The sequence below is a fragment of the Schistocerca serialis genome, chromosome 3, assembly GCF_023864345.2.
Source record: "Schistocerca serialis cubense isolate TAMUIC-IGC-003099 chromosome 3, iqSchSeri2.2, whole genome shotgun sequence".
NCBI classification, from domain to species: Eukaryota; Metazoa; Arthropoda; class Insecta; order Orthoptera; family Acrididae; genus Schistocerca; species Schistocerca serialis.
The window spans coordinates 1014387001-1014411088 of NC_064640.1; the positions used below are offsets into that span (position 1 = coordinate 1014387001).

A 24088-nucleotide genomic window follows, 5' to 3' on the forward strand; every position below is an offset into this window, starting at 1 on the left:
CGTGTTAGAGGAAAAAATGTATGTTTTCCCATACGTGCCAGACAGATCCCATTAATTTTGACCCTGTAATAGGACGTATTTTTTTCAGAGCAGCCCCAGTTCTAAATATCATAATCAATTATGTAATACTGCTTTTCTTAAGGCAATACAGAAAACAGCCAAAACTGCATTTTATACTGAAACTTCCTGGCAGATTAAAACTGTGTGCCGGACCAAGACTCGAACTCGGGACCTTTGCCTTTCGCGAGCAAGTGCTCTACCAACTGAGCTACCCAAGCATGACTCACAACCCGTCCTCACAGCTTTACTTCTGCCAGCACCTCATCTCCTACCTTCCAAACTTTACAGAAGCTCTATTTTACAGTAACAACTTGTGAAAGAATAAAAAATGAAAATCAGTCCGGGTAACATAGAGAACAACATGTACCTCAGAACGAAACATGTGGAATCACACTGAATTCGAAGTTCTTTCTATAGCCTCTGAAAGGATGAAAAAACACTACTTATCAGCAGGTTAAAAAACGTTAGCCATTTTCATACAGTCCAAAATGTTACCAACTTGTATCCTTTACAATAAGGAGTTATTTTTATAAATAAATCAGGGGTATGCAGGATGTTCTACAGTGAAGCTGTTCATTCTGTCAATAGCAGTATGTCAGTGTTTACAATTATCCTGCATGAAACAACTGCACTAAATGTGTAACTAATTCAGAACATATAAATTCAGTGCTTGAGACTATCCCAGCTTTTTTCATACGCTACTGCCACTCAAATATCAACATGAAATAAATGTCAACTAATGCAAATTTATGTAGGCTAATAATGAAATGATAAATGTACAGGTTCAACTGTTATGGAGAGACAGGTTGGTGTTGTACGCCATGGAAACATTAATTTAATTTTGCTACGAAACAGACACTTCTGGTTCCAGGAGGTACTATTCAATGTCCATTATTCTTACTACAAAATCTTACTGAAAAAGGGATCTGAAGCTATCCAAATTTCTGAAGCATTTTCACTGAAGTGTGAAGACTAAATCAATAATCTGCATTCGAAAATACGGCGAATAGCTTCACTTATCATTTTTTGCAATCTAATATTGTAATTCTGTGGAAGGCGTCACTATTAATACTAATATTTACAGCACACCATCCCAATTTGTTTTTAGTACAGCCTGAAATAAACTTTTTGTAAATGAACGCTGCTCCAAATTACTACGAGTTGTATAAACAATCTGAAATCTAAAAATTTTTAAAGCACTAATATTATTTACTACAGCACTGCATACATATGCAAACTGGGTTGTGGAAATGAGTGTATGACTCGGTGAAATATACCTCGAACTAGATACTTGATATTATATTATAGTATATTACATTCTTCCACCTATATTTTCAATAATATTTTGTGTTTTGGAGTTTATTGCGACTTCGCACTGAATGTCTGATACCGGCAGTTAAAAAAGCTACTTATGAAGCATGCTGCGACTGTTACTGTTTCTGTACATTTGCAAGTACGTGGAACTAATATTTCTATGTCATACATGCAGCCAAATGTGAGGCACGTACGTATATTTATTTCGATTTTGAGGAACTGTTGAAACAGTAAGTCACTCAAGGCGATAGCGCTTGTCTGGTTAATACCACCCGAGAATGGAAAGGTTCTTTCTGCGACTACCTTTTTTTTATAACTGAACTCTGTACTGCTATTTTATAATCGCACAGAACAGTCAATGGACTGTATCTGCCTCGCTCGTTTCATGCACATTTCTCATTATTATATATATATACACAAAATTACAAGCGTTATGTACCAGATTCACCCTGGCATCCATGTGTTAAAATTAGCCCGACGAAGCTGTCGTGTCGGAGCATCGGTTCTTCATAAATTAAATTTCAAGGATTCAAGCACAGACGCTTCGTAAACACAACGCAAGAATATGGGCTTACTTCTCATTTTGCAGACAACACACTTGTACAAGTCGGCCCACAATGAAAACCTTATTGACTCTGTAAAATATTAAGCAATCTTTAAAATATGCTTCCACTCTCCGCGTTTACAACAATGAAATGTCTAGCAATAATTCATCTTTCAGAGTTTTACAGGAAGTAATCTATCTCGGTTTTCGTAAATAATTGTAGTGTATTTAGTCCACTCACTGCACTATGTCAAAGTTGTCGGCCCTGCCGATCAGCTGTCCGAAATTCTTCGGGATCAAACGCGGCGCCAACGGCGAACGAATGACTGAACACATTGCCATCCTGTAGTTTAAATATTAACTGCTGACGTCGACCTTCCTTCCAGTTACTTGAAACCAAGAAACAAGGATATCTCGTGTAGTGGGAGAAATCCCAGCAGCCCACTGTTATTTTGAACAGTACCTGCTTAATAGCACTTCATTCTCATCTAACATTGGCAAAACACTTCAGTTGTTGATAAGGTCTCGCAAATATCTCTCGGCGTTAAGTACACATCTTCAGTTTTTATTGCCGTTTCTGAAGAAACCCCGTGAAAGAAATAACTGACCGAACGTACAGAGGTCTGATTTACAAATTCAGTAAAATGTCCCAATAACGGGTGGCTCAAAGACAAAAATTAATCTCCATTACAAGAAGTGTCCTTTAACCAGAAAAAAATCTGTTGGATGTTACACAACAGGATCGACATGCTGTAGTACCTTCCGAACATTATTTTATTTTAATGCAGCGTTTTTTTTTTTCAACATTCAGGGAACCAAACACATTTGGCGAATGCTTTCGAATATCCGAAAGTATCCTTAAACACATAGTTCAAAAAAAGAATGTTCATTGCATGCAGCAAGGTTTTTTTTTTTAAATTGCTAGATTAAAAATGCCGTATCAATTTCAGAAGGTTCTAATTTTTAAGTGACCAGACCCCGACTGTTCAAAGTAATCACCTATCTTTTTTCTGAATCTTAAAGTTTTTTATAATTGTCTTTTCAATGTGTGTTTCAAGTTCAGACGCTAAACTGATCGATTTTCATCTGTCTTTCTTAAAAAGTAATGCTATAGCTTCCTCACCTCTTCAGTAGCTATTTTACTTTTAAGCGAAGGTACTCCTATTTAGCGCTTTTGTCATTACCATGATCACTTTGTCCGAAGATGATCGAATTCACTCATATGTGTTGACACATCATCTCTGTACAGTGAACAGTCCGTCGACGACTGTGACATGGGACCGTCTTTAACCTATTGGAGGCCTTGGACATATTACTAGAATGGGGCCCCTACGACCTTGACAGAGCACTATTTTGTTAGACTAGACAAAAAAAGTACATAAGCGAGGTTCCAGATATTTTCATTTCTTTAAAGTCACATTAAATGAATAGATAATATAATCGACAAAAGTAAATCTTTTAGCATTCACAGGTTAGTGCTTAAAACCTATGTTGATTGAAGAGGTAGCCTACCCTTCTAGATTTGAGATGGACACAATCGTTAATCACTTCTTCAAAATCTATAGTTTTGAGCAGATCACATTCTATGGACATCTGCGATAAACTGGTTAATCTCTCTTCAAGCATTGTACTTCTTAATCCATTTTTTATTCTTTTCAATTTAGAGAACGAGCGTTCTGTTCTGCAGTTGGTTACCATCATCCTTCAAAAGATTCTCAATGCGATTTCTGCATTCTGAAATGTGTCTTCAATTTTGTTTTCTTTCAAAAGTTGATATATTTCCAATATACCCCATTTTTACTGTAAACAGTTTTCAAGTATTCTGTTAAATGCAGACATTCCGTTTTCAGCTCTTGCTTGTTAACGTCTTAAAAATGAATTTCAGCAAATTCTTTATAACTTTGTCTCAGCTCTTCGGAATTCAGAGTTTTCAGGCGAAAAAATAAACCAAAACGTTAAGTAATGTTCTCATACGAACGTAACCTCTGTTTTAGACGAACGCTCAGGGTATCAATATGGAAAGAAAGATTTCTACTTTGAATTTCTCTTTTCCATTCAGTTGGACTGACGGTGCAGGGCCATCAAAAAAAACTCTGGCGTGATCTTCTACGTTTTGTTCTTTGAGGCAGGTCCTTGTAATCAGATTTCCGGTTTCTTTCTTTGGAGGACAATTCGAATTCATCAGATTTATCCCTGAGGTTCACGATAAAATCATCAAGTGAGGAGAACCAATTACTTCCAACATGGAGTTCTAAATTTCCGTTAGTATAATAAATTCTAGTTTTCCCATTTTTCTGGACAGACTAAGGGCTTCATCTCTAGTTCCTCTTGCCTGTTCTTTATCTTCTGCGATGGACATCAAATTTTCTATAATTTGTTTAGGACCTTCACGCAAGGCGCTTACTGCATCAGCTTGGGCTGCCCATCTGGTTTGTGAAAGAGTTTTAACAACTTTTTTTTAACCTAAATATTCTGTCAATATATTCCATCGGTGGGTAGAGCTAGACAAAAAGTTGTACGCTTTCTGAACCATTTTAAAAAACTTTGTTGCCTCTGATACACACCCAGCAGTTTGGACACATACCAAGTTTAGTGAATGTCCCGCACATGGTACAAATTTGGCGAATTCACATTTCTCCTTGATTGTTGCTTGTAGACCAGTATACTTCCCCGAGATATTTGAATCATTGTCGTAACTTCGTTCTCTGCAATCTTTTATGGGAATATCATGATTCTCTAAAAAATTCAAGATGGTCTCCACTAAATACTTAAATTTATGGTATTTAATAGGTATAAATCTCAGGTACCTTTCAACAGGAACACGGTCTATCACGTATCAAATTAGAAAAGTTAGCTGGTCAACATGAGACAGATCGGGCGTACTGTCAACGCTAACGGAAAAATAGTTTGCTAATTTAACTTCATTTATAATTTTTTTACGACCTCATTACAGATATTTGCTGATTAATAAGAAGTGTTACCTTTTCCAGGATTCTCAAATTTTTGTAAGTGATATGCAAGAAACGGATCGAGTTCACTCAATAATTCCGTACATCACAAATAATTTCCATTGTTGGGAGATCCTAGGATTTCATTGTCACAGCGAAATGGGAGCTCTATTGATGCCAAAAATTTTACAACAGCTACAATCTGTTGAAGTACATTTCTCCAGTAATCAACTTCTTCTTGATGTTGAGATAGTCTTCACCTATTCTACCATCTGCCGTACTTCGTGCCAGATAAATCATCATGGACTGCCTATGTGGTGGGCTATTTTCATGTGTTAAAATTATGTGATTAATGTGCTTCCAGTCATTACATCCACTCGGAGAGCATAGATTTACATCAGAAGGGTTAAATAAGCAGCATGAAACACCAAATACAGAGTTTTTGGAAGGCGAGTACAGCAACCATTTTCTCTCGACACTTTAATTATTCTTTAATTTGCGAATAAATAATGCTTTGTATAAAGCGTTTATTTTGCATTTTGTTTACGACCTTCCACTAAGGAAGGGATTCTATTTGTGTTTATCTGCTCTGCATAGTAACTAACAGTTCTTGATAAAACTTTACGTAGTTTTCGTGTTAGATTTCTTAGTGTTTTCTTGATCGTTTAGAACAGAAAGCGCCCTAAAACCGTCTTTTGTTTGTTTCGCGGCCGTTAGCCACTAGTCACTTGAATCAGCAGTTGTCTTGTGACAGCCAGAGCGAGAGCACCAGCAGCAGCGAGTACTGTTTGTATAAAGCGTTTTTGTACTTATTTGCTGCGCTTAGCTTTTAAATAGTTTTTCTGGGAAAACCTAGCGTAGTTTTCGCGTCTCGTATTTCAGTGAGTGTTTCTTGATTATCAGAGTAGCTCATCAGAAGATTATCTTGGGAATTTGTCACCGTATAGAGTAGGGTAAACATAGTCATGTGTAGGGACTGTGGTTGTTGTGAGCGGACGCAAGGAGAATTGGCCACTCTTCGGGGGCAGGTGGAGGCTTTGTCTGTTAGGCTCATCGAGCTCGAGGCGCAGGCGTCGGCTCGTAGTGGCGTTGGGGCAACTGTGGTGAGACCTATGCCTACTTCGGTGGCCTTGGAATCACATGGAACTCCTGATGTCGCTGCGTCTTCCGGCAGTGAGCATCTTACCGGTCAGCCATCACTCCAGGGTGAATGGCGGACAGTGGTGGGCTCGCGCGTGCCTGGCCGAAAGGCGAAGGTGGGATCTGGCCGCGTGGCAGCTGCCTTACCCCTTTCCAACAGGTACGGGGTGCTTCCTAGTGGTGATGACATCGTTTCCGAGCCACCACAGGATGCCTCGCCTGTTGGGCCAGTGGCCGATTCTCCGGCAAGGTCCCGACAGTCACAGAGGGCGGGCCTATTAGTTATAGGGAGCTCCAACGTTAGGCGGGTTATGGAGCCCCTCAGGAAAATAGCGGGTAGGTCGGGGAAGAATGCCAGTGTGCACTCGGTGTGCTTGCCGGGGGGTCTCGTCCGTAATGTGGAGGAGGCCCTTCCGGCAGCTATTGAACGCACTGGGTGTGACCGGCTGCAGATAGTAGCACATGTCGGAACGAATGACGCCTGCCGCTTGGGTTCTGAGGCCATCCTTGGTTCCTTCCGGCGGCTGGCTGATTTGGTGAAGACAACCAGCATCGCACGCGGAGTGCAAGCTGAGCTTAATATCTGCAGCATAGTGCCCAGAGTCGATCGCGGTCCTCTGGTTTGGAGCCGTGTGGAGGGTCTAAACCAGAGGCTCAGACGACTCTGCGACTATAATGGTTGCAAATTCATCGACCTCCGTTATTGGGTGGAGAACTGTAGGGCCCCCGCCGGCCGCGGTGGCCGCGCGGTTCTGGCGCTGCATTCCGGAACCGCGGGACTGCTACGGTCGCAGGTTCGAATCCTGCCTCGGGCATGGGTGTGTGTGATGTCCTTAGGTTAGTTAGGTTTAAGTAGTTATAAGTTCTAGGGGACTTATGACCTAAGATGTTGAGTCCCATAGTGCTCAGAGCCATTTTTTTTGTAGGGCCCCCCTATACAGGTCAGGCGTGCACTACACACCGGAAGCAGCTACTAGGGTAGCAGAGTACGTGTGGCGTGCACACGGGGGTTTTTTAGGTTAGAGGGACCCCCCCTTGGGCGAAACGATAAAATACCTGACGGCTTACCAGAGAGGACATTATCATCGTTGATAAAGAACGTCCGTCCTCAGAGACCAAAAACAGGAAAAGTTAACGTAATATTGGTAAACTGCAGGAGTATCCAGGGCAAGGTTCCTGAATTAGTATCTCTTATTGAAGGAAATAGTGCGCATATAGTATTAGGAACGGAAAGTTGGTTAAAACCGGAAGTGAATAGTAACGAAATCCTAGACACAGAATGGAATATATACCGCAAGGATAGGATAAACGCCAATGGTGGAGGAGTATTTATAGCAGTAAAGAATTCAATAATATCCAGTGAAGTTATTAGCGAATGCGAATGTGAAATAATCTGGGTTAAGTTAAGTATCAAAGGTGGGTCAGATATGATAGTCGGATGCTTCTATAGACCACCTGCATCAGCAACCGTAGTAGTTGAGCGCCTCAGAGAGAACCTGCAGAACGTCGTGAAGAAGTTTCGTGATCATACTATTGTAATAGGGGGAGACTTCAATCTACCAGGTATAGAATGGGATAGTCACACAATCAGAACTGGAGCCAGGGACAGAGACTCTTGTGACATTATCCTGACTGCCTTGTTCGAGAATTACTTCGAGCAGATAGTTAGAGAACCAACTCGTGAAGCTAACGTTTTAGACCTCATAGCAACAAATAGACCGGAACTTTTCGACTCCGTGAATGTAGAAGAGGGTATCAGTGATCATAAGTCAGTGGCTGCATCAATGACTACAAGTGTAATAAGAAATGCCAAGAAAGGAAGGAAAATATATTTGCTTAACAAGAGTGATAGGGCACAAATCGCAGAATATCTGAGTGACCACCATCAAACGTTCATTTCTGAGGAAGAGGATGTGGAACAAAAATGGAAAAAATTCAGAAACATCGTCCAGTACGCCTTAGATAAGTTCGTACCGACTAAGGTCCAAAGCGAGGGGAAAGATCCACCGTGGTATAACAATCATGTACGAAAGGTACTACGGAAACAAAGAAAGCTTCATCATAGGTTTAAGAGTAGTCGAATCATAGCTGATAAGGAAAAGCTGAACGAAGCGAAAAAGAGCGTAAAGAGAGCAATGAGAGAAGCATTCAACGAATTCGAACATAAAACATTGGCAAACAATCTAAACAAGAACCCTAAAAAGTTTTGGTCATATGTAAAATCGGTAAGCGGATCTAAATCCCCTATTCAGTCACTCGTTGACCACGATGGCACCGAAACAGAGGACGACCGAAGAAAGGCAGAAATACTGAATTCAGTGTTCCGAAACTGTTTCACTGCGGAAAATCGTAACACGGTCCCTGACTTCAGCCGTCGCACGGACGCCAAAATGGAAAATATTGAAATAAACGATATCGGAATTGAAAAACAACTGCTATCACTTAGTAGCGGAAAAGCATCCGGACCAGACGAGATACCCTTAAGATTCTACAGTGATTATGCTAAAGAACTTGCCCCCTTTCTATCAGCAATTTATCGTAGATCGCTGGAAGAACGTAAAGTACCTAGCGACTGGAAGAAAGCGCAGGTCGTTCCCATTTTCAAGAAGGGTCATAAATCAGATGCGAATAATTATAGGCCTATTTCGCTTACGTCAATCTGTTGTAGAATAATGGAACATGTTTTGTGTTCTCGTATTATGACGTTCTTAGATAATACAAATCTCCTTCATCATAACCAACATGGATTCCGCAAACAGAGATCATGTGAAACTCAGCTCGCCCTATTTGCCCAAGAAATTCACAGTGCCGTAGACACTGGCGAGCAGATTGATGCCGTATTCCTGGACTTCAGGAAGGCATTTGATACGGTTCCGCACTTACGTTTAGTGAAAAAAATACGAGCTTACGGAATATCGGACCAGGTTTGTGATTGGATTCAGGATTTCCTAGAAGAAAGAACACAACATGTCATTCTTAACGGTTCAAAATCTGCAGATGTAGAGGTAATTTCGGGAGTACCGCAGGGAAGCGTGATAGGACCTTTATTGTTTACAATATACATAAATGACTTCGTTGACAACATCGGTAGCTCCGTGAGGCTATTTGCAGATGACACGGTTGTCTACAAGAAAGTAGCAACATCAGAAGACTCGTACGTACTCCAGGAGGACCTGCAGAGGATTAATGCATGATGCGACAGCTGGCAGCTTTCCCTAAACTTAGATAAATGTAATATAATACGCATACGTAGGGGCAGAAATCCATTCCAGTACGATTATGCCATAGGTGGTAAATCATTGGAAGCGGTAACGACCGTAAAATACTTAGGAGTTACTATCCGGAGCGATCTGAAGTGGAATGATCACATAAAACAAATAGTGGGAAAAGCAGGCGCCAGGTTGAGATTCATAGGAAGAATTCTAAGAAAATGTGACTCATCGACGAAAGAAGTAGCTTACAAAACGCTTGTTCGTCCGATTCTTGAGTATTGCTCATCAGTATGCGACCCTTACCAGGTTGGATTAATAGAAGAGATAGACATGATCCAGCGAAAAGCAGCGCGATTCGTCATGGGGACATTTAGTCAGCGCGAGAGCGTTACGGAGATGCTGAACAAGCTCCAGTGGCGGACACTTCAAGAAAGGCGTTACGCAATACGGAGAGGTTTATTATCGAAATTACGAGAGAGCACATTCCGGGAAGAGATGGGCAACATATTACTACCGCCCACATATATCTCGCGTAATGATCACAACGAAAAGATCCGAGAAATTAGAGCAAATACGGAGACTTACAAGCAGTCGTTCTTCCCACGCACAATTCGTGAATGGAACAGGGAAGGGGGGATCAGATAGTGGTACAATAAGTACCCTCCGCCACACACCGTAAGGTGGCTCGCGGAGTATAGATGTAGATGTAGAATACCTAGTTACTGGTTTATTACCATCTTTGTAGGTTCTGGATGCCTTGGAAACATCAGAATTTTAATTTTAATATGTGCAGCTCCCTTACGAATCAAAATTTCACGATCTCTTTCTACAAAATTTTCATGAAAATAATCAGCGGGATCGTGTGATATTTCTTCTGGGTCCAATTGACACAGTTGTCGGTGTCGGTGTAGCCACCGAAGCTTTTGCATTTTCGTCACAGGAACGGTCGCTTTTTGATTCAATCTCTTTCCCTAAATTGGTAGAAATCTGAAACTGGTATAGAACATGAACATTCGAAAATTCAGAAATTCCCGCAATTTGTGATCGACACGACTCTTTATGGGAAAGATTTATTATTTGATTGCTACTTGCAGAAGTTGCTCCGGTAGTAGTAATAAAATATGCTGTAAATTTTGGTAACTTTTCAATTACTTCCTTCTGTTGTGCTGCTTTTTTGCAATTCCACTAGGATTTGACCGTTTCGATATTTTATGTTATAATTCAGTATTTATTTTTACATCGAATACAGTCGCTAACAAAAACTAAACAGGCAAAGGACGATTTAATCAAAGAATACCTCAGATCACGGTGAGTAACAACTGAAAACAAAACAAACGTCACAACACCGCAGACAACTACAGGGGAATTCCCGATCGTCGAGTCGGTTAATTTTAGTCGGTCGGTCACGTTTAATTTTACGTCGCTATTCGTTCCGTGCAGAACTGTGTACTTCGCAAAGCCACATTACTGGCCATTAAAATTGCTACACCACGAAGATGACGTGCTACAGACGCGAAATTTAACCGACAGGAAGAAGATGCTGTGGTATGCAAATGATTAGCTTTACAGAGCATTCACACAAGGTTGGCGCTGGTGGCGACACCTACAACGTGTTGACATGAGGAAAGTTTCCAACCGATTTCTCATACACAAACAGCAGTTGACCGGCGTTGCCTGGTGAAACGTTGTTGTGATGCCTCGTGTAAGGAGGAGAAATGCGTACCATCACGTTTCCGACTTTCATAAAGGTCGGATTGTAGCCTATCGCGATTGCGGTTTATCGTATCACGACATTGCTGTTCGCGTTGGTCGAGATCCAGTGACTGTTAGCAGAATATGGAATCGGTGGGTTCAGGAGGGTAATACGGAACGCCGTGCTGGATCCCATCGGCTTCGTATCACTAGCAGTCGAGCTGACAGGCATCTTATCAGCATGGCTGTAACGGATCGTGCTGCCACGTCTCGATCCATGAGTCAACAGATGGGGACGTTTGCAAGACAACAACCATGTGCACGAACAGTTCGACGACGTTTGCAGCAGCATGGAATATCAGCTCGGAGACCATGGCTGCGGTTACCCTTGACGCTGCATCACAGACAGGGCACCGGCGATGCTGTACTCAACGACGAACCTGTGTGCACAAACGGCAAAACGTCATTTTTACGGATGAATCCAGGTTCTGTTTACAGCATCATGATGGTCGCATCCGTGTTTGGCGAAATCGCGGTGAACGCTCATTGGAAGCGTGTATTAGTAATCGCCATACTGGCGTATCACCCGGCGTCATGGTATGGGGTGCCATTGGTTACACGTCTCGGTCACCTCTTGTTCGCATTGACGGCACTTTGAACAGTGGACGTTATATTTCAGTCGTATTAAGACCCGTGGCTCTACCCTTCATTCGATCCCTGCGAAACCCTACATTTCAGCAGGATAATGCACGACCGCTTGTTGCAGGTCCTGTACGGGCCTTTCTGGATGCAGAAAATGTTCGACTGCTGCCCTATCCAGCACATTCTCCAGACCTCTCACCAACTGAAAACTTCTGGTCAATCGTGGCCGTGCAACTGGCTCGTCACAATACGCCATTCACTACTCTTGATGAACTGTGGTATCGTGTTGAAGCCGCATGGGCAGCTGTACCCGTACACGCCATCCACGCTCTATTTGACTCAATCCCCGGGCGTATGACGGCCGTTATTGCGGCCAGAGGTGGTTGTTCTGTGTACTGATTTCTCAGGATCTATACACCCAAATTGCGTGAAAATGTAATCACATGTCAGTTCTAGTATAATATATTTGTCCAATGAATACCTGTTTATCATCTGTATTTCTTCTTGGTGTAGCAAATTTAAGTGGCCAGTAGTGTAATAATCAAGTAGGCATTGCACTCAGTCTCTATCATTCGATTTTTCGAAATAAATTTGTTTTTTGGTAATAAATATCGGCTATAATTTGCCGATCTGGCAGCAACTAGGGGGCCCCAACCGATCACGGGGCCCTGGCCACATGCCCAGAGTGCTCAGTGGGAAAGAGGAGCCTGCTGGGACATAATCCTCAGATCCATCTGTCACTCGTAGTAAATCAAGAAATCATATTCGTTGACATGTTCCGGAGCACTGTCATTGATGTCTGGAGCTAGACCATTATATCTAATAAATCCAGCGTCTCTGGAGTAGCTGCTGACTTAAATGTAAGAGACTTTGGTAAAGGCAGATGATGTCCTCAGAGTTGCGTCCAACACACTTAGATTTCGCTTGTACGTCTACAGTTTCAAGATTGTCCATTCGAGACAAAATACGTTTCAGCTTTTTTTCCCCCTACGAAACATAAAAACTGTGAATGATGCCCTGATCCAGCGGCTGGTCGCGTGAAGAAGTGTCCAGCGGCAAATAGCCAAGTATCACATTCCTTAGAGTGAAATTGCACTGTCGAAAAACAAGACCGCTTTGCTATTTTGGCTTCTCATTTTTCGATCGAATGCCAACAACCCTTCAGTCATTACCGCCCTTGTCATCCAGGAACGACGGTTTAAATAGCACTTCATGTTCGATTTACTGAAGTCAATCCCCTTAAAGCATGTAGCTCTAGCATCATTGCCTATAGCGACTTATCCTATTCATCTATCACACTGGCGCACATTCGAAATTTTTCTTCCCTAACACTTTTCATCTTTTAAGAGCGGTGTCTTATTGGATAGACCTTTGAAGAAAAGAGCAGTCTTGTCTCAGTTAAACACGTTTCTTTCTTCATAATTTTCGCTGATAGGCCTACTAAGTTTCTTTTTTGCCAAACCTACATTTCTAGTATTTGTGGACTTTGAGAAAGCTTTTGAAAATGTTGACTGAAATACTCTCTTTCAAATTTTAAAGGTGGCAGGGGTAAAATACAGGGAGCGAAATGCTATTTACAATTTGTACAGAAAGCAGATGGCAGTTATAAGAGTCGAGGGGCATGAAAGGGAAGCAGCGGTTGGGAAGGGAGTGAGACAGGACTGTAGCCTGTCCCCGATGTTATTCAATCTGTATATTGAGCAAGCAGTAAAGGAAACAAAAGGAAAATTCGGAGTAGGTATTAAAGTCCATGGAGAAGAAATAAAAACGTTGAGGTTCGCCGATGACATTGTAATTCTGTCAGAGACAGTAAAGGACTTGGAAGAGCAGTTGAACGGAATGGACAGTGTCTTGAAAGGAGGATATAAGATGAACATCAACAAAAGCAAAACGAGGATAATGGAATGTAGTCGAATTAAGTCGGGTGATGCTGAGGGAATTAGATTAGGAAATGAGACACTTAAAGTAGTAAAGGAGTTTTGCTATTTGGGGAGCAAAATAACTGATGATGGTCGAAGTAGAGAGGATATAAAATGTAGACTGGCAATGGCAACGAAAGCGTTTCTGAAGAAGAGAAATTTGTTAACATCGAGTATAGATTTAAGTGTCAGGAAGTCGTTTCTGAAAGTATTTGTATGGAGTGTAGCCATGTATGGAAGTGGAACATGGACGATAAATAGTTTGGACAATAATAGAATTGAAGCTTTCGAAATGTGGTGCTACAGAAGAATGCTGAAGATTAGATGGGTAGATCACATAACTAATGAGGAGGTATTGAACAGAATTGGGGAGAAGAGGAGTTTGTGGCACAACTTGACAAGAAGAAGGGAGCGGTTGGTAGGACATGTTCTGAGGCATCGAGGGATCACAAATTTAGCATTGGAGGGTAGCGTGGAGGGTAAAAATCGTAGAGGCAGACCAAGAGATGAATACACTAAGCAGATTCAGAAGGATGTAGGTTGCAGTAAGTTCAGGGAGATGAAGAAGTTTGTACAGGATAGAGTAGCATGGAGAGCTGCATCAAACCAGTCTCAGGACTGAAGACAACAACAAACAACAACAATTTACTATTTGATTAAACAAATACGAAACTTTCAAATTATTCTGTGTTCCGCAGCTGACATATCAATCTATTCCAACACTTTTTTAAGCACATACTGAACAAAAACACCCATTCGTTGCAATATAAAAGGACAAAGGCTTTGTTTATTGAAGAAATATCAGTTATCCCAAAGTTCTTTCCATCTACACAGTTAATTGTCTTGCTCATTTTCGGGAAATTCATTACACTTCTCACATGTATGCATTGTTTTTAATGTCATTTTCAGACAAACTACCTTCTGGTAGTAGATGTGTTGCTCGTCCACATTTCACACACCGAGCTCTTTTCTTGGTGGTACGCTCCTCAGTTCTTTCAACACGTTGATCTTTGTATTTCACGAAGAAAGTTGCAATGTCGGCAGGAAGTGACAGAATATTAGCTCTTTCCACTAGTTGAGGCTTCATAAGAGACAGTGCTAAATCTTTCAAGAAAATTCTTCTTTCTGGATTTGTTTCATTTGCATGAAAAAATATTTGAGCATTGATTCCTGTTGTATCCATTACAGCATAGAGTACAACCAATGGCCATCTTCTTGTCACCCGTGAGACGGAATACGTACCTCCCATCTGATCGACTGTGTCGACTTCTCCCTTTGTTGTATTGTAATCCAAAACTATTTCTGGTTTACCTGTAACTTTCTTCAATGCTTCCAAAATTGGGCATAGTTGAAAGTAATATAACTACCTTGTTTTGTTTCGACACATAAGAAACTAGCGTCATATCATTCTGAAAACCAAATAAAGAGGAGTGGATAGCCCTACATTTCCCAGGTAAAATTTTTGTGGGATCTCGCGTTTGTTTTTTTCTCAACGTGCAGATGCATGTTAGTCGCTTTTTCAAAAGGAAGTTGCCTAAGGAACAGTTAGTGTATCAATTATCCATTGTAACGTTTCTTTCTGAGCCTTCAGTGTGAGTAACTAGCCTTCTTACAATATCACAGGAAGAATTAGAAACATCGTATGGCCCTTTAGGTTGTTTTGCACAATATACTTCAATATTACTAGTGAAGAATGCTTTAGCATCTGCTAAAACAAAAATCTTTATCCTATACTTCGCTGGTTTGTTCGGGATATACTAAACATAATAACATCGACCCCAGAGAGCTTGCAATTTTTCGTCTACTGTCACAAATTGTCCTACATTATAAGCGTTCTCGCAGTTCACCACAAAGACATCCAATATTTGCCGTATCGCAGCAAGTTAGTCAGTTACTTTCCTTACCTGCCGTGTACTCTTGTCGTCAAAACGGATACATTGTAAAAGGTACAGAAATCTTTTGTAGCTCATCACAGCCTTCGTAATCTCCATACCAGTACCATCTGCTATCCACAGTTCAATGACATTTGTGTGGATTGCTTTCTTAGTCCCGATGAGATACAGCAATACCGACAATGCCATTATTTCACACCTTGTAGTTTTCTTAGCGTCCCTTTCTCTGGAATATTGTACACATTCTTTCTTAGATTGAATGTATATGTTCGTGTATTTCGCCAATCATTTTCAGGCTAAGTATTATCCGTAAAGCCTCTGTTTCACTTGTGGGCCCTCTGGCAGCACGTGTAGGCCCAGGGAATATTTTCACAATATTCTTTCTTTTTGTTTTCGAAGTCACATTAGGACATATTTTATTCCATTTACTCGTTTTGTCCTTCCCAACAAAAATACCACCAGTGGAGAGTGGCTCTTCACAGTCATCATCTGAATCGTGGACTTGACTAGAATCTGAATCATGGTCACTTCGTGTGATAATTCCTATTCTCCTTCAGAGTCGTCATCGTTTTCGTTGTCTGGTAGAGTTTAACTTTGGATCCTCGTTGAGTAATCGATCAAGCTCGTTGTCTGTCAGCTTTGGCCTCGCCATGCACAGTGATATACCCGGTTGTTACGTGTCATCTTTTGATTAGATTGAAAAGGGAAGAAATGAAAGCGAAGGAAAGATTGCTTACATGACCGGGCGCATGACGTACTTTGTACACTAAGATGACACACTCGCAGTTTATTTTAAATTACTGTAGCTCACGTGAACCTATGACAACACAACTTCTCACTGTGCCAGTTGAAACAATAATGCAGGAATAGGTAGGGACTTGCTATTGTAAAACAACAATGGAACTGTGCATGACAATGCTATTTGCGGTTGGCGCACTTTATACGCAAGCGCGCCCGCTCGAGGGTTAAGAATATTCGTTAATCCTACTTTTCCTGGCCTTATCCCATATCTCCTCGGGATCGGCATGATAGTCTAGATTTGGCAATATTAGTGGTAGAGGCCCTTTCTGTCGCCACCAGTTCCTCCGACACGGGAAGGAATTTGTTGGCTCTGAGCACTATGGGACTTAACTACTGTGGTCATCAGTCCCCTAGAACTTAGAACTATTTAAACCTAACTAACCTAAGGACATCACACACATCCATGCCCGAGGCAGGATTCGAACCTGCGACCGTAGCAGTCGCGCGGTTCCGGACTGCGCGCCTAGAACCGCTAGACCACCGCGGCCGGCCAAGGAATATGTGTACCCGCTCTCTGTCTACGTCTAGTGTTATCCCATGTGAAAGTATGAGAACGTTTTCAAAGTGTTTGCGAATCGTATACCTGAGACGGGACATGGTTACCAGCCCAGCATTTGCCTAGTCGGATGTGGGAAACCGCTTAAAAAGCGCATTCAGGCAGGCCCTCGTCGTTAATCCTCCGAGTGGATTCGATCCGGTGTCAGCCTGTCCCCGAATCCCGGAAGCGACGTGCTAACGCGTGCGGCTATCCGGCTGCGTCTAATAATTCTTTAATGTGAAGAAATACTACCCTCATATTCCACGCATTTCTGCCGGGGAATGAAAGTATCCAAAATTTAGAGGTCCGTTGCTAGATGCTTTACTGTTTGTATAGACAAGTATAGAATAAACATAAATTAATAACGCTCTATTATCCTACAACTTGTTAATGAGTGCACAATCTACGTGGTTTCTACAAGTGTTGGAAGCGTACTGAGAGCGCTTGTGCGGGAATTTCTCTTTTCTGTCAAATAAAAATTCTAAGATTTTTCCCAGTAGTGACACAAACTCAAAAATGGGGGAATGATAGTGGTCCAGCACGTACATACACACCATTGTGGCTTGTGGAGTACATTATACAGAGTGGGTGATGTGGAAATTGTCTGGAAATTGCAAAAAAGTCTCACATGAAGTAGAATACCCCTGTTAATAAACAGGATAACTGTTCTTTAAAAAAGATGCCGGAAATGGTTACCCCTGACGCTGTTCACGATTTTTCAATTCGTTATCATCAACTGCGAAAACAGTTGCCGGCCGGTGTGACCGAGCGGTTCTAGGCGCTTCAGTCAGGATCCGCGCTGCTGCTACAGTCGCAGGTTCGAATCCTGCCTCGGGCATGGATGTGTGTGATGTCCTTAGGTTAGTTAGGTTTAAGTAGTTCTAAGTTCTAGGGGACTGATGACCTCAGATGTTAAGTCCCATAGTGCTCAGAGCCATTTGAACCATATTTGAAAACAGTTTTCTGGCCAGTTTTATTTTGACCACTCTGTAACAGTAAACGATTTCGATCAATGAAGGGAATGAGGGAGGCGAAACGTGAAAATTATATCTCGAACCAAAGTGATTGCCTTGTCGATTGCTTGCACAAGATGAGCGAATATACACAGAAATCTTAGCAGAAACCATTAGAATGTTCTGTCTAATGAACTCACGGGAAGTGAAACTTTTTAAAAAAGAAAATGGTTTAGCACTATCAGAAACTGTCGGATGCATAGACAGCTGTGAGTTAAAGGTAGTTTGGAACCCGTAAAATTGCTGCGTACAGCCTCGTTGCCAGAAAAAGATCTGGATAGCTTATTGTTGCTTTCGTTAAGCATTTTCATGCGTTTGAAAGGCTACTCTTTTTGGGTATAAGCTTACTGAGATTTTTAACTTCCCAGGATACCATTTTAGAATGTTCTCTACCCTATAAGCAACTCTCAGATTTAGAGAAAGATTCCATTTAAAATAAAACAAGAACTCGTCTAGTTATTAGTATTACCGAATCTCTGTTACCGTGTTGCAATTCAGCATGCCACAATTATAAAAACTCAATGCAACTCGGGTTATCCATGAAGGCTTGCGGGAAATATGTATGTAACATCTGATTGTTTGAACATTTCAGCCCTCCTTGTGCTCAGTTTAGGTGAATTCGATCCGATATGCAACGTGAGTTTCACACGTTGGATTATCTTCATCGATTTCTTAGTTACCGGAGTCCTCTATACCTCTCCTTACGTACGAAATATGCACTGACGAAAAAAATAAAAATCGCAGCACAAAGAAGAAGTTACGCGACATAAACGGAAATTGGTAGGCGTGTTGCTACATGTGAAAGATGATGTCTATTTCACGTTAGTAGCATGAATGTGGCGCTAGTAGCGCCACTATGAGGATACAAATCAGGCTTGCTTTAAATATACGCTCTAACGACCCTAAGCGTCGGTTTCCTTTGACATTGGACGTGGTGAGTTGATGTTAGTCAAGAATGCCTTTAAGGCGACAAGACATCACTGAGTTTGAACGAGGTCGTGTAATAGGGCTACGAGGAGCTGGATGTTCCTTCCGCGATATTTCAGAAGGAATGTAGCCGCAGCGGTGGTCACGGGAATGTACGGTCGCAAGACGACCGGGCTCCACACGGCCGCGTCGAAGTACCGAGAGTGAAGACAATCGATCGCGTATGGCGTATGGTTCACATGCGTCGTACTGCACCTGAAGCAGCAATCTGAGCAGCATTTGGCACCACAGTGGCAAGAAAAGCTGTTACAAATCGGTTACTTCAAGGATAGCTCCGAGCCAGAGGCCCGTTTGCGACTTCAGTGGTGTCATGCGAGAATTCATCGGAGGGCTGGGTAGAGGTCTGTTGTGTTTTCTGATGATAGCTGGTTCTGCCTCGGTGGTAGTGATGGCTGTGTGTTGGTCAGAAGGAGGCCAGTTGACAGCCTGCAACCAACCTTTCTGCGTGCTAGACGCACTGGACCTACATATGACAGCAGCACCACTCTCGTCGTTATCCCATGCATCTTGACTTCAAAATTGTATGTTAATCTGGTGATTGCGCTACCGTTCATGAAGAGCATTCCATTGGGCGTTTTCCAACTGGATAATGCTCGCACACATACCACTGTCCGCAGCTCGTGGTCGCGCGGTAGCGTTCTCGCTTCCCACGCCCGGGTTCCCGGGTTCGATTCCCGGCGGGGTCAGGGATTTTCTCTGCTTCGTGATGACTGGGTGTTGTGTGATGTCCTTAGGTTAGTTAGGTTTAATTAGTTCTAAGTTCTAGGGGACTGATGACCATAGATGTTAAGTCCCATAGTACTCAGAGCCACTTGAACCATTTGAGCCATACCGCTGTTGCGGTTCAACATGCTGTCCAGAGTGTCGACATGTTGCCTCGGTCTGGTCGATCATCATATCTGTCTCCAATAGAGCATATATGGGACATCATCGGACGACAACTCCAGCGTCATCCACAACGAGCATTAAGCGTCCCTGTATTGACCGACAAAGTGCAACAGGCATGAAACTCCATTCTACAAACTGACATCTGGTATATATACAACACAATACGTGCACGTCTGCATACTTGCATTCAACATTTTGGTGGTTATTAATGTGCCAACATTCGACATTTGCAATGGCGTAGCTCTCGCTTACACTAACCTGTGATCTTGTAGTGTTAATCACTTAAACATATTACCTAGACGAATGTATTCCAGAAATTTCATTGCTCTACATTAATTATTTTTTGGTGTTGTGATGTTTTTTCGTCAGTGTGCAATATGTGTGAGTCAGACAGTTTAGAACACTCGGCCTAGATCTCGGTGGAATTAGATACCAGTAATTAGTGAAAGTAATGGTTGTTCTAAGTTTCACGAAATGTCTGAAGAAATTAATGCAGTCTCTACGCAAATAATTCAGTACTGGGTTATGAGAGCGTGCAGGGTGCAGTCGTCTGCAAATTGTGGCTCACTCCGGCACCAATGACGCCTCTTGCACGGATTGTGAGGCGATCCTCAGTTCATACAGGCGGCTGGCGGAAGTGGTAGAGGCTGCTGGCCTCACGCTTGGGGTGCAAGCAGAGTTCGCAGTTTACGGCATTGTTTCCACACTTAATCAGGGTCCTTTTTGGTTTGGAGCCGAGTGGAGGGTCTCAGCCAAAGGCTTTGTCGACTCTGTGACGATTTTGGCTGCAGATTTCTAGACCTGTGTTATCGGGTGGGGGTTTGTAGGGCTCCCCTTGATAGGTCAGGGGTGCACTACACAAAGGAAGCAGCTGCTCGGGTAGCAGAGTACTTGTGAAATGCACACAAGGGTTTTTTTTTAGGTTAGGTGGTAGTTTGCGTTACTGTTATGAACATCGGCCAGTCGATACGCAATGAGGGAAGTCAGACCGCGTTCAGGGTAAAGACACTTCGACTGTCAAAATTTTACCAGTAAACTGTCGAAGTACTCGCAACAAAATTCCCAAATTTACTGCCCTCCAGGAAAGTTATCGCCCTCAAATTATTCTCGGGACCGAGAGATGGCTGAAACCCGAAGTGGAAAGTTCTAAGATATTTAGCGAGTCATGGAACGTAGATCGGAAAGACAGATTAGCGGCCACAGGAGGGGGAGTGTTCATTGCAATCTCTATTGAGGTCGAAGCTGAGTATGACAATGAAGTTATCTGGTCGCGTATAACAGGTCAAGGTGAAATCAAGTTAATTATTGGATGTTTTTACCGGCCACCTGATTCCGCTGTGGCAGTTCTAGAGTCATTCAAATAATGTCTATGGTCAGTAGCAAGTAAATAACCAGATAATGCAGGCGACTTTAACCTACCGAATGTCTATAGATTCATTGCAGGAGGTACGGACATACAGTCAAGCAAAGTACTTCTGAAATGTTTTCTGGAAACTGTCTTGAGCAGCTAGCTCGGCAGCCCACATGCAGTGGAAATATCTTAGACGCTGTGGCTACAAATAAGTCGGACCTTATCGACAACGTCAGTATAGAAACGGGAATTAGCGATCATGATGTCGTTATAGGAAATATGGTTACGAAAGTTAATAAATCAGTTAAGAAGGATAGGAGAGTATTTCTGCTAGGAAGAGCAGATAGGCAGTTGTTAGCACCTCTTTTAGACAGTGAATTGACGTCACTAAGTTCCAGTAAGATGGACGCAGAGAAATTATGCGCAAAGTTTAAGCAGGTTCTAAATCGTGGTCTGGAGAATTATGTGCGCGGTAAGTGGATTAATGACGGAAAACTCTCATCATGGTTTAATAACGAGATTCGGAAACTGCTGAGGAACCAGAGGCTGCTGCACTCTCGGTTCAAAAGAGAACGAGCAAATGACGACAACCAAAGGTTAGTAGAGATTCGTGGGTCTATCCGCGAAGCATACAACTAATACCACCGCATGCCGTAGCGGAAGATCAGATAGAAAACCTGAGAAAGTTTTGGTCCAATGTAAAATCACTTGTTCACCATTATGGTGTGGCAGTTGAAGATAGCAAAGCGAAAGACGAAGTTTTAAATTTCGCGTTCAAGAAATCGTTTACACAGGAGAATCGCACAGACCTATCGTCGTTTGACCATGGAGAAGACTCCCACTTGGACGACATAGTAATAAGTATCCCTGGCACAGAGAAGTTACTGTAGGAGTTGAAAAAAAATATGTCACCAGGTCCGGATGGAGTCCTAGTTCGGTTTTTCAAAGAGTGCTCTACAGCATTGATCCCTTTCTTAGCTTGAATTTATCGCAAGTCTTTCGCCCAGCGTAAAGTCCCAAGTGACTGGAAAAATGCGCAAGTGACTCCTGCGCATAAGAAGGGCAAAAGAATAGACCAACAAAATTACAGACCAATATGCCTAACATCGGTTTGCTGCAGAATCCTTGAACATATTCTTAGTTCGAATACAATAAATTTTTTCAGGCCGAGAAGCTTATGTTCACGAATCAGCATGGTATTAGAAAGCATCGCTCACGCAAAACTGAGCTTGCCCTTTTCTCAAATGATATACTGCGAACTGCGAATTAAGGACAACAGGCAGATTCCATATTTCTAGATTTCCGGAAAGCGTTTGACACGATGCCCCAATGCAGGCTGTTATAGAAGGTACGAACATATGTAACAGGTTAACAGATATTTGAGTGGGTCGAGGACTTCTTAAGGAATAGAAACCAGTATGTTATTCTCGACGGCGACTGTTCATCAGAGACAAGGGTATCGTCAGGAGTGTCCGAGGTAGGAGGATATAAAATGACTTAGACAAAATTTCTAGTTTGTTTAATGAATCGCAGTTAGCTCCAAATGTAGAAAAATGTAATGTTCGGATACAAGATTAATTGTGTCCTGCTTGACACAGTCATGTCGTTTAAATGTCTAGGCGTAACACTGCAAAGCGATATGAAACAAAATGGGCATGTAAAGATTGTGGTAGGAAAGGTGAACGGTCGACTTCGGTTTACAGGGAAAATTCTAGGCAAGTGTGGTTCATCTGTAAAGGAGACCGCACGTAGGACGCCGACACGACCGATTCTTGAGAAACGTTTGAGTGTTTGGGATCCGTACCAGGTCTGATTAAAAGAAGACGTCGAAGCAATCCAGAGGCGGGCTGCTAGATTTATTACTTGCAGCTTCGAACAACACGCGAGTGTCACGGAGATGCTTTGGGAATTGAAATGGGAATCCCTGGAGGGAAGGCGATATTCTTTTCGAGGAACACTATTGGGAAAATTTAGAGAAAAGGCATTTGAAACTGACTGCAGAACGATTCTGTTGCCTCCAATCTACATTGCGCGTAAGGGCCACGAAGAAAAAATAGAGAAATTAGGGCTCATACGGAGGCATACAGACAGTCGTTCTTCCCTCGCTCTACCTGCTAGTGGAACAGGAAAGGAAATGACTAGTAGTGGTACGGGGTACCCTCCGCCACGCGCTGTAAGGTTGATTGCGGAGTATGGATGTAGAGGTAGATCTTTTCGAGAAGACAGCTGTGAAGCCTTGATGACTAACCGTGTGCACGCAGCTGCCAATACAGATCAAAAAGATATGGCAACAGTCTCTCAGATGAGTGCCTGTTGTAGAGGAGGGGCAGACGTGGAGACGTAAATCCCAGCTTGGCTGATATGGCGGTATCACTCAGTTGCCGATCGCTCGTTCAATGTCGTCATAGTACTTCTCGTCTGGACAAGTGTTCCAATGGCAATCACCACGCGAGGTGGCTCAATGGAGTCGCACGCTGGAGAAAGACGGTTCAAGTTTCCGTTCGATCATCCAGATATAGGTTTTTCGTGGTTCCCCTAAGTTTCTAAAGGCAAATTCCATGTTGCTTCCTACGATAAGGACACAGGTTTTTTCATTTTTCGTACTTCGCGTAATCCGAGCTAGTGCTCCGTCTCCAACAACCTCACTGTCGACGGCACGTTAAATCTTAATTTTGCTTGCTTCATCTTGGTTTTCTACATCACCCACTCGAGCATGTAGTGTTTTACTGGCATGCTGAATGTCAAGCGTTACGACATGAACCAGATATTCAGCATTATACTTGTGATAAGTGTTTGTGAATGCTGATATCAGGAAAATTGCGAGGTCAGTCTGTACATCAATTAACGAAGGCATCGATCAAATTAACGAATCGATCAAATGAACGTACGGAAAAAATATTACAGAACGGGAATCTTACAAGTGGAGCTGCGTTAGATTTCATATTCCACTACTTACAAAAATGCTATGTTGTATACCACCGTAAGTACCAGAACATCAGTTCAAAATACAAAACACTGTTGTAGTGAACAAGACTTAAACTCCCGGCCTGTGAACAAGCTCTGCCTGCACAATGTATTTGACCTTCAACTATATACACAGCGGCGACGCGTCGTGGCATGGAAGCAATGAGGCTTTAGTAGGTCGTT

At 42.4% G+C, this 24088-nt stretch overlaps 1 protein-coding gene across 7 annotated transcripts in view; it reads right to left on the reverse strand.

The window, feature by feature from the left end:
* Positions 1-24088, reverse strand: part of LOC126471475 (protein Malvolio) — a 393678-nt gene that overhangs the window by 131397 nt on the left and 238193 nt on the right. For 2 of the 7 annotated variants that reach the window (XM_050099677.1, XM_050099671.1), the window contains exon 1: positions 1814-1951. The exons of 3 other annotated variants lie outside the window; for them this stretch is intronic. In XM_050099677.1, coding sequence (XP_049955634.1) covers positions 1814-1834 — 21 coding nt within the window. In that variant the 5' untranslated portion in view covers positions 1835-1951. Of the gene's footprint in view, positions 1-1568; positions 1653-1813; positions 1972-24088 lie in introns of those variants that run through there. 2 more of the 7 variants (XM_050099676.1, XM_050099675.1) reach the window with 2 other exon arrangements.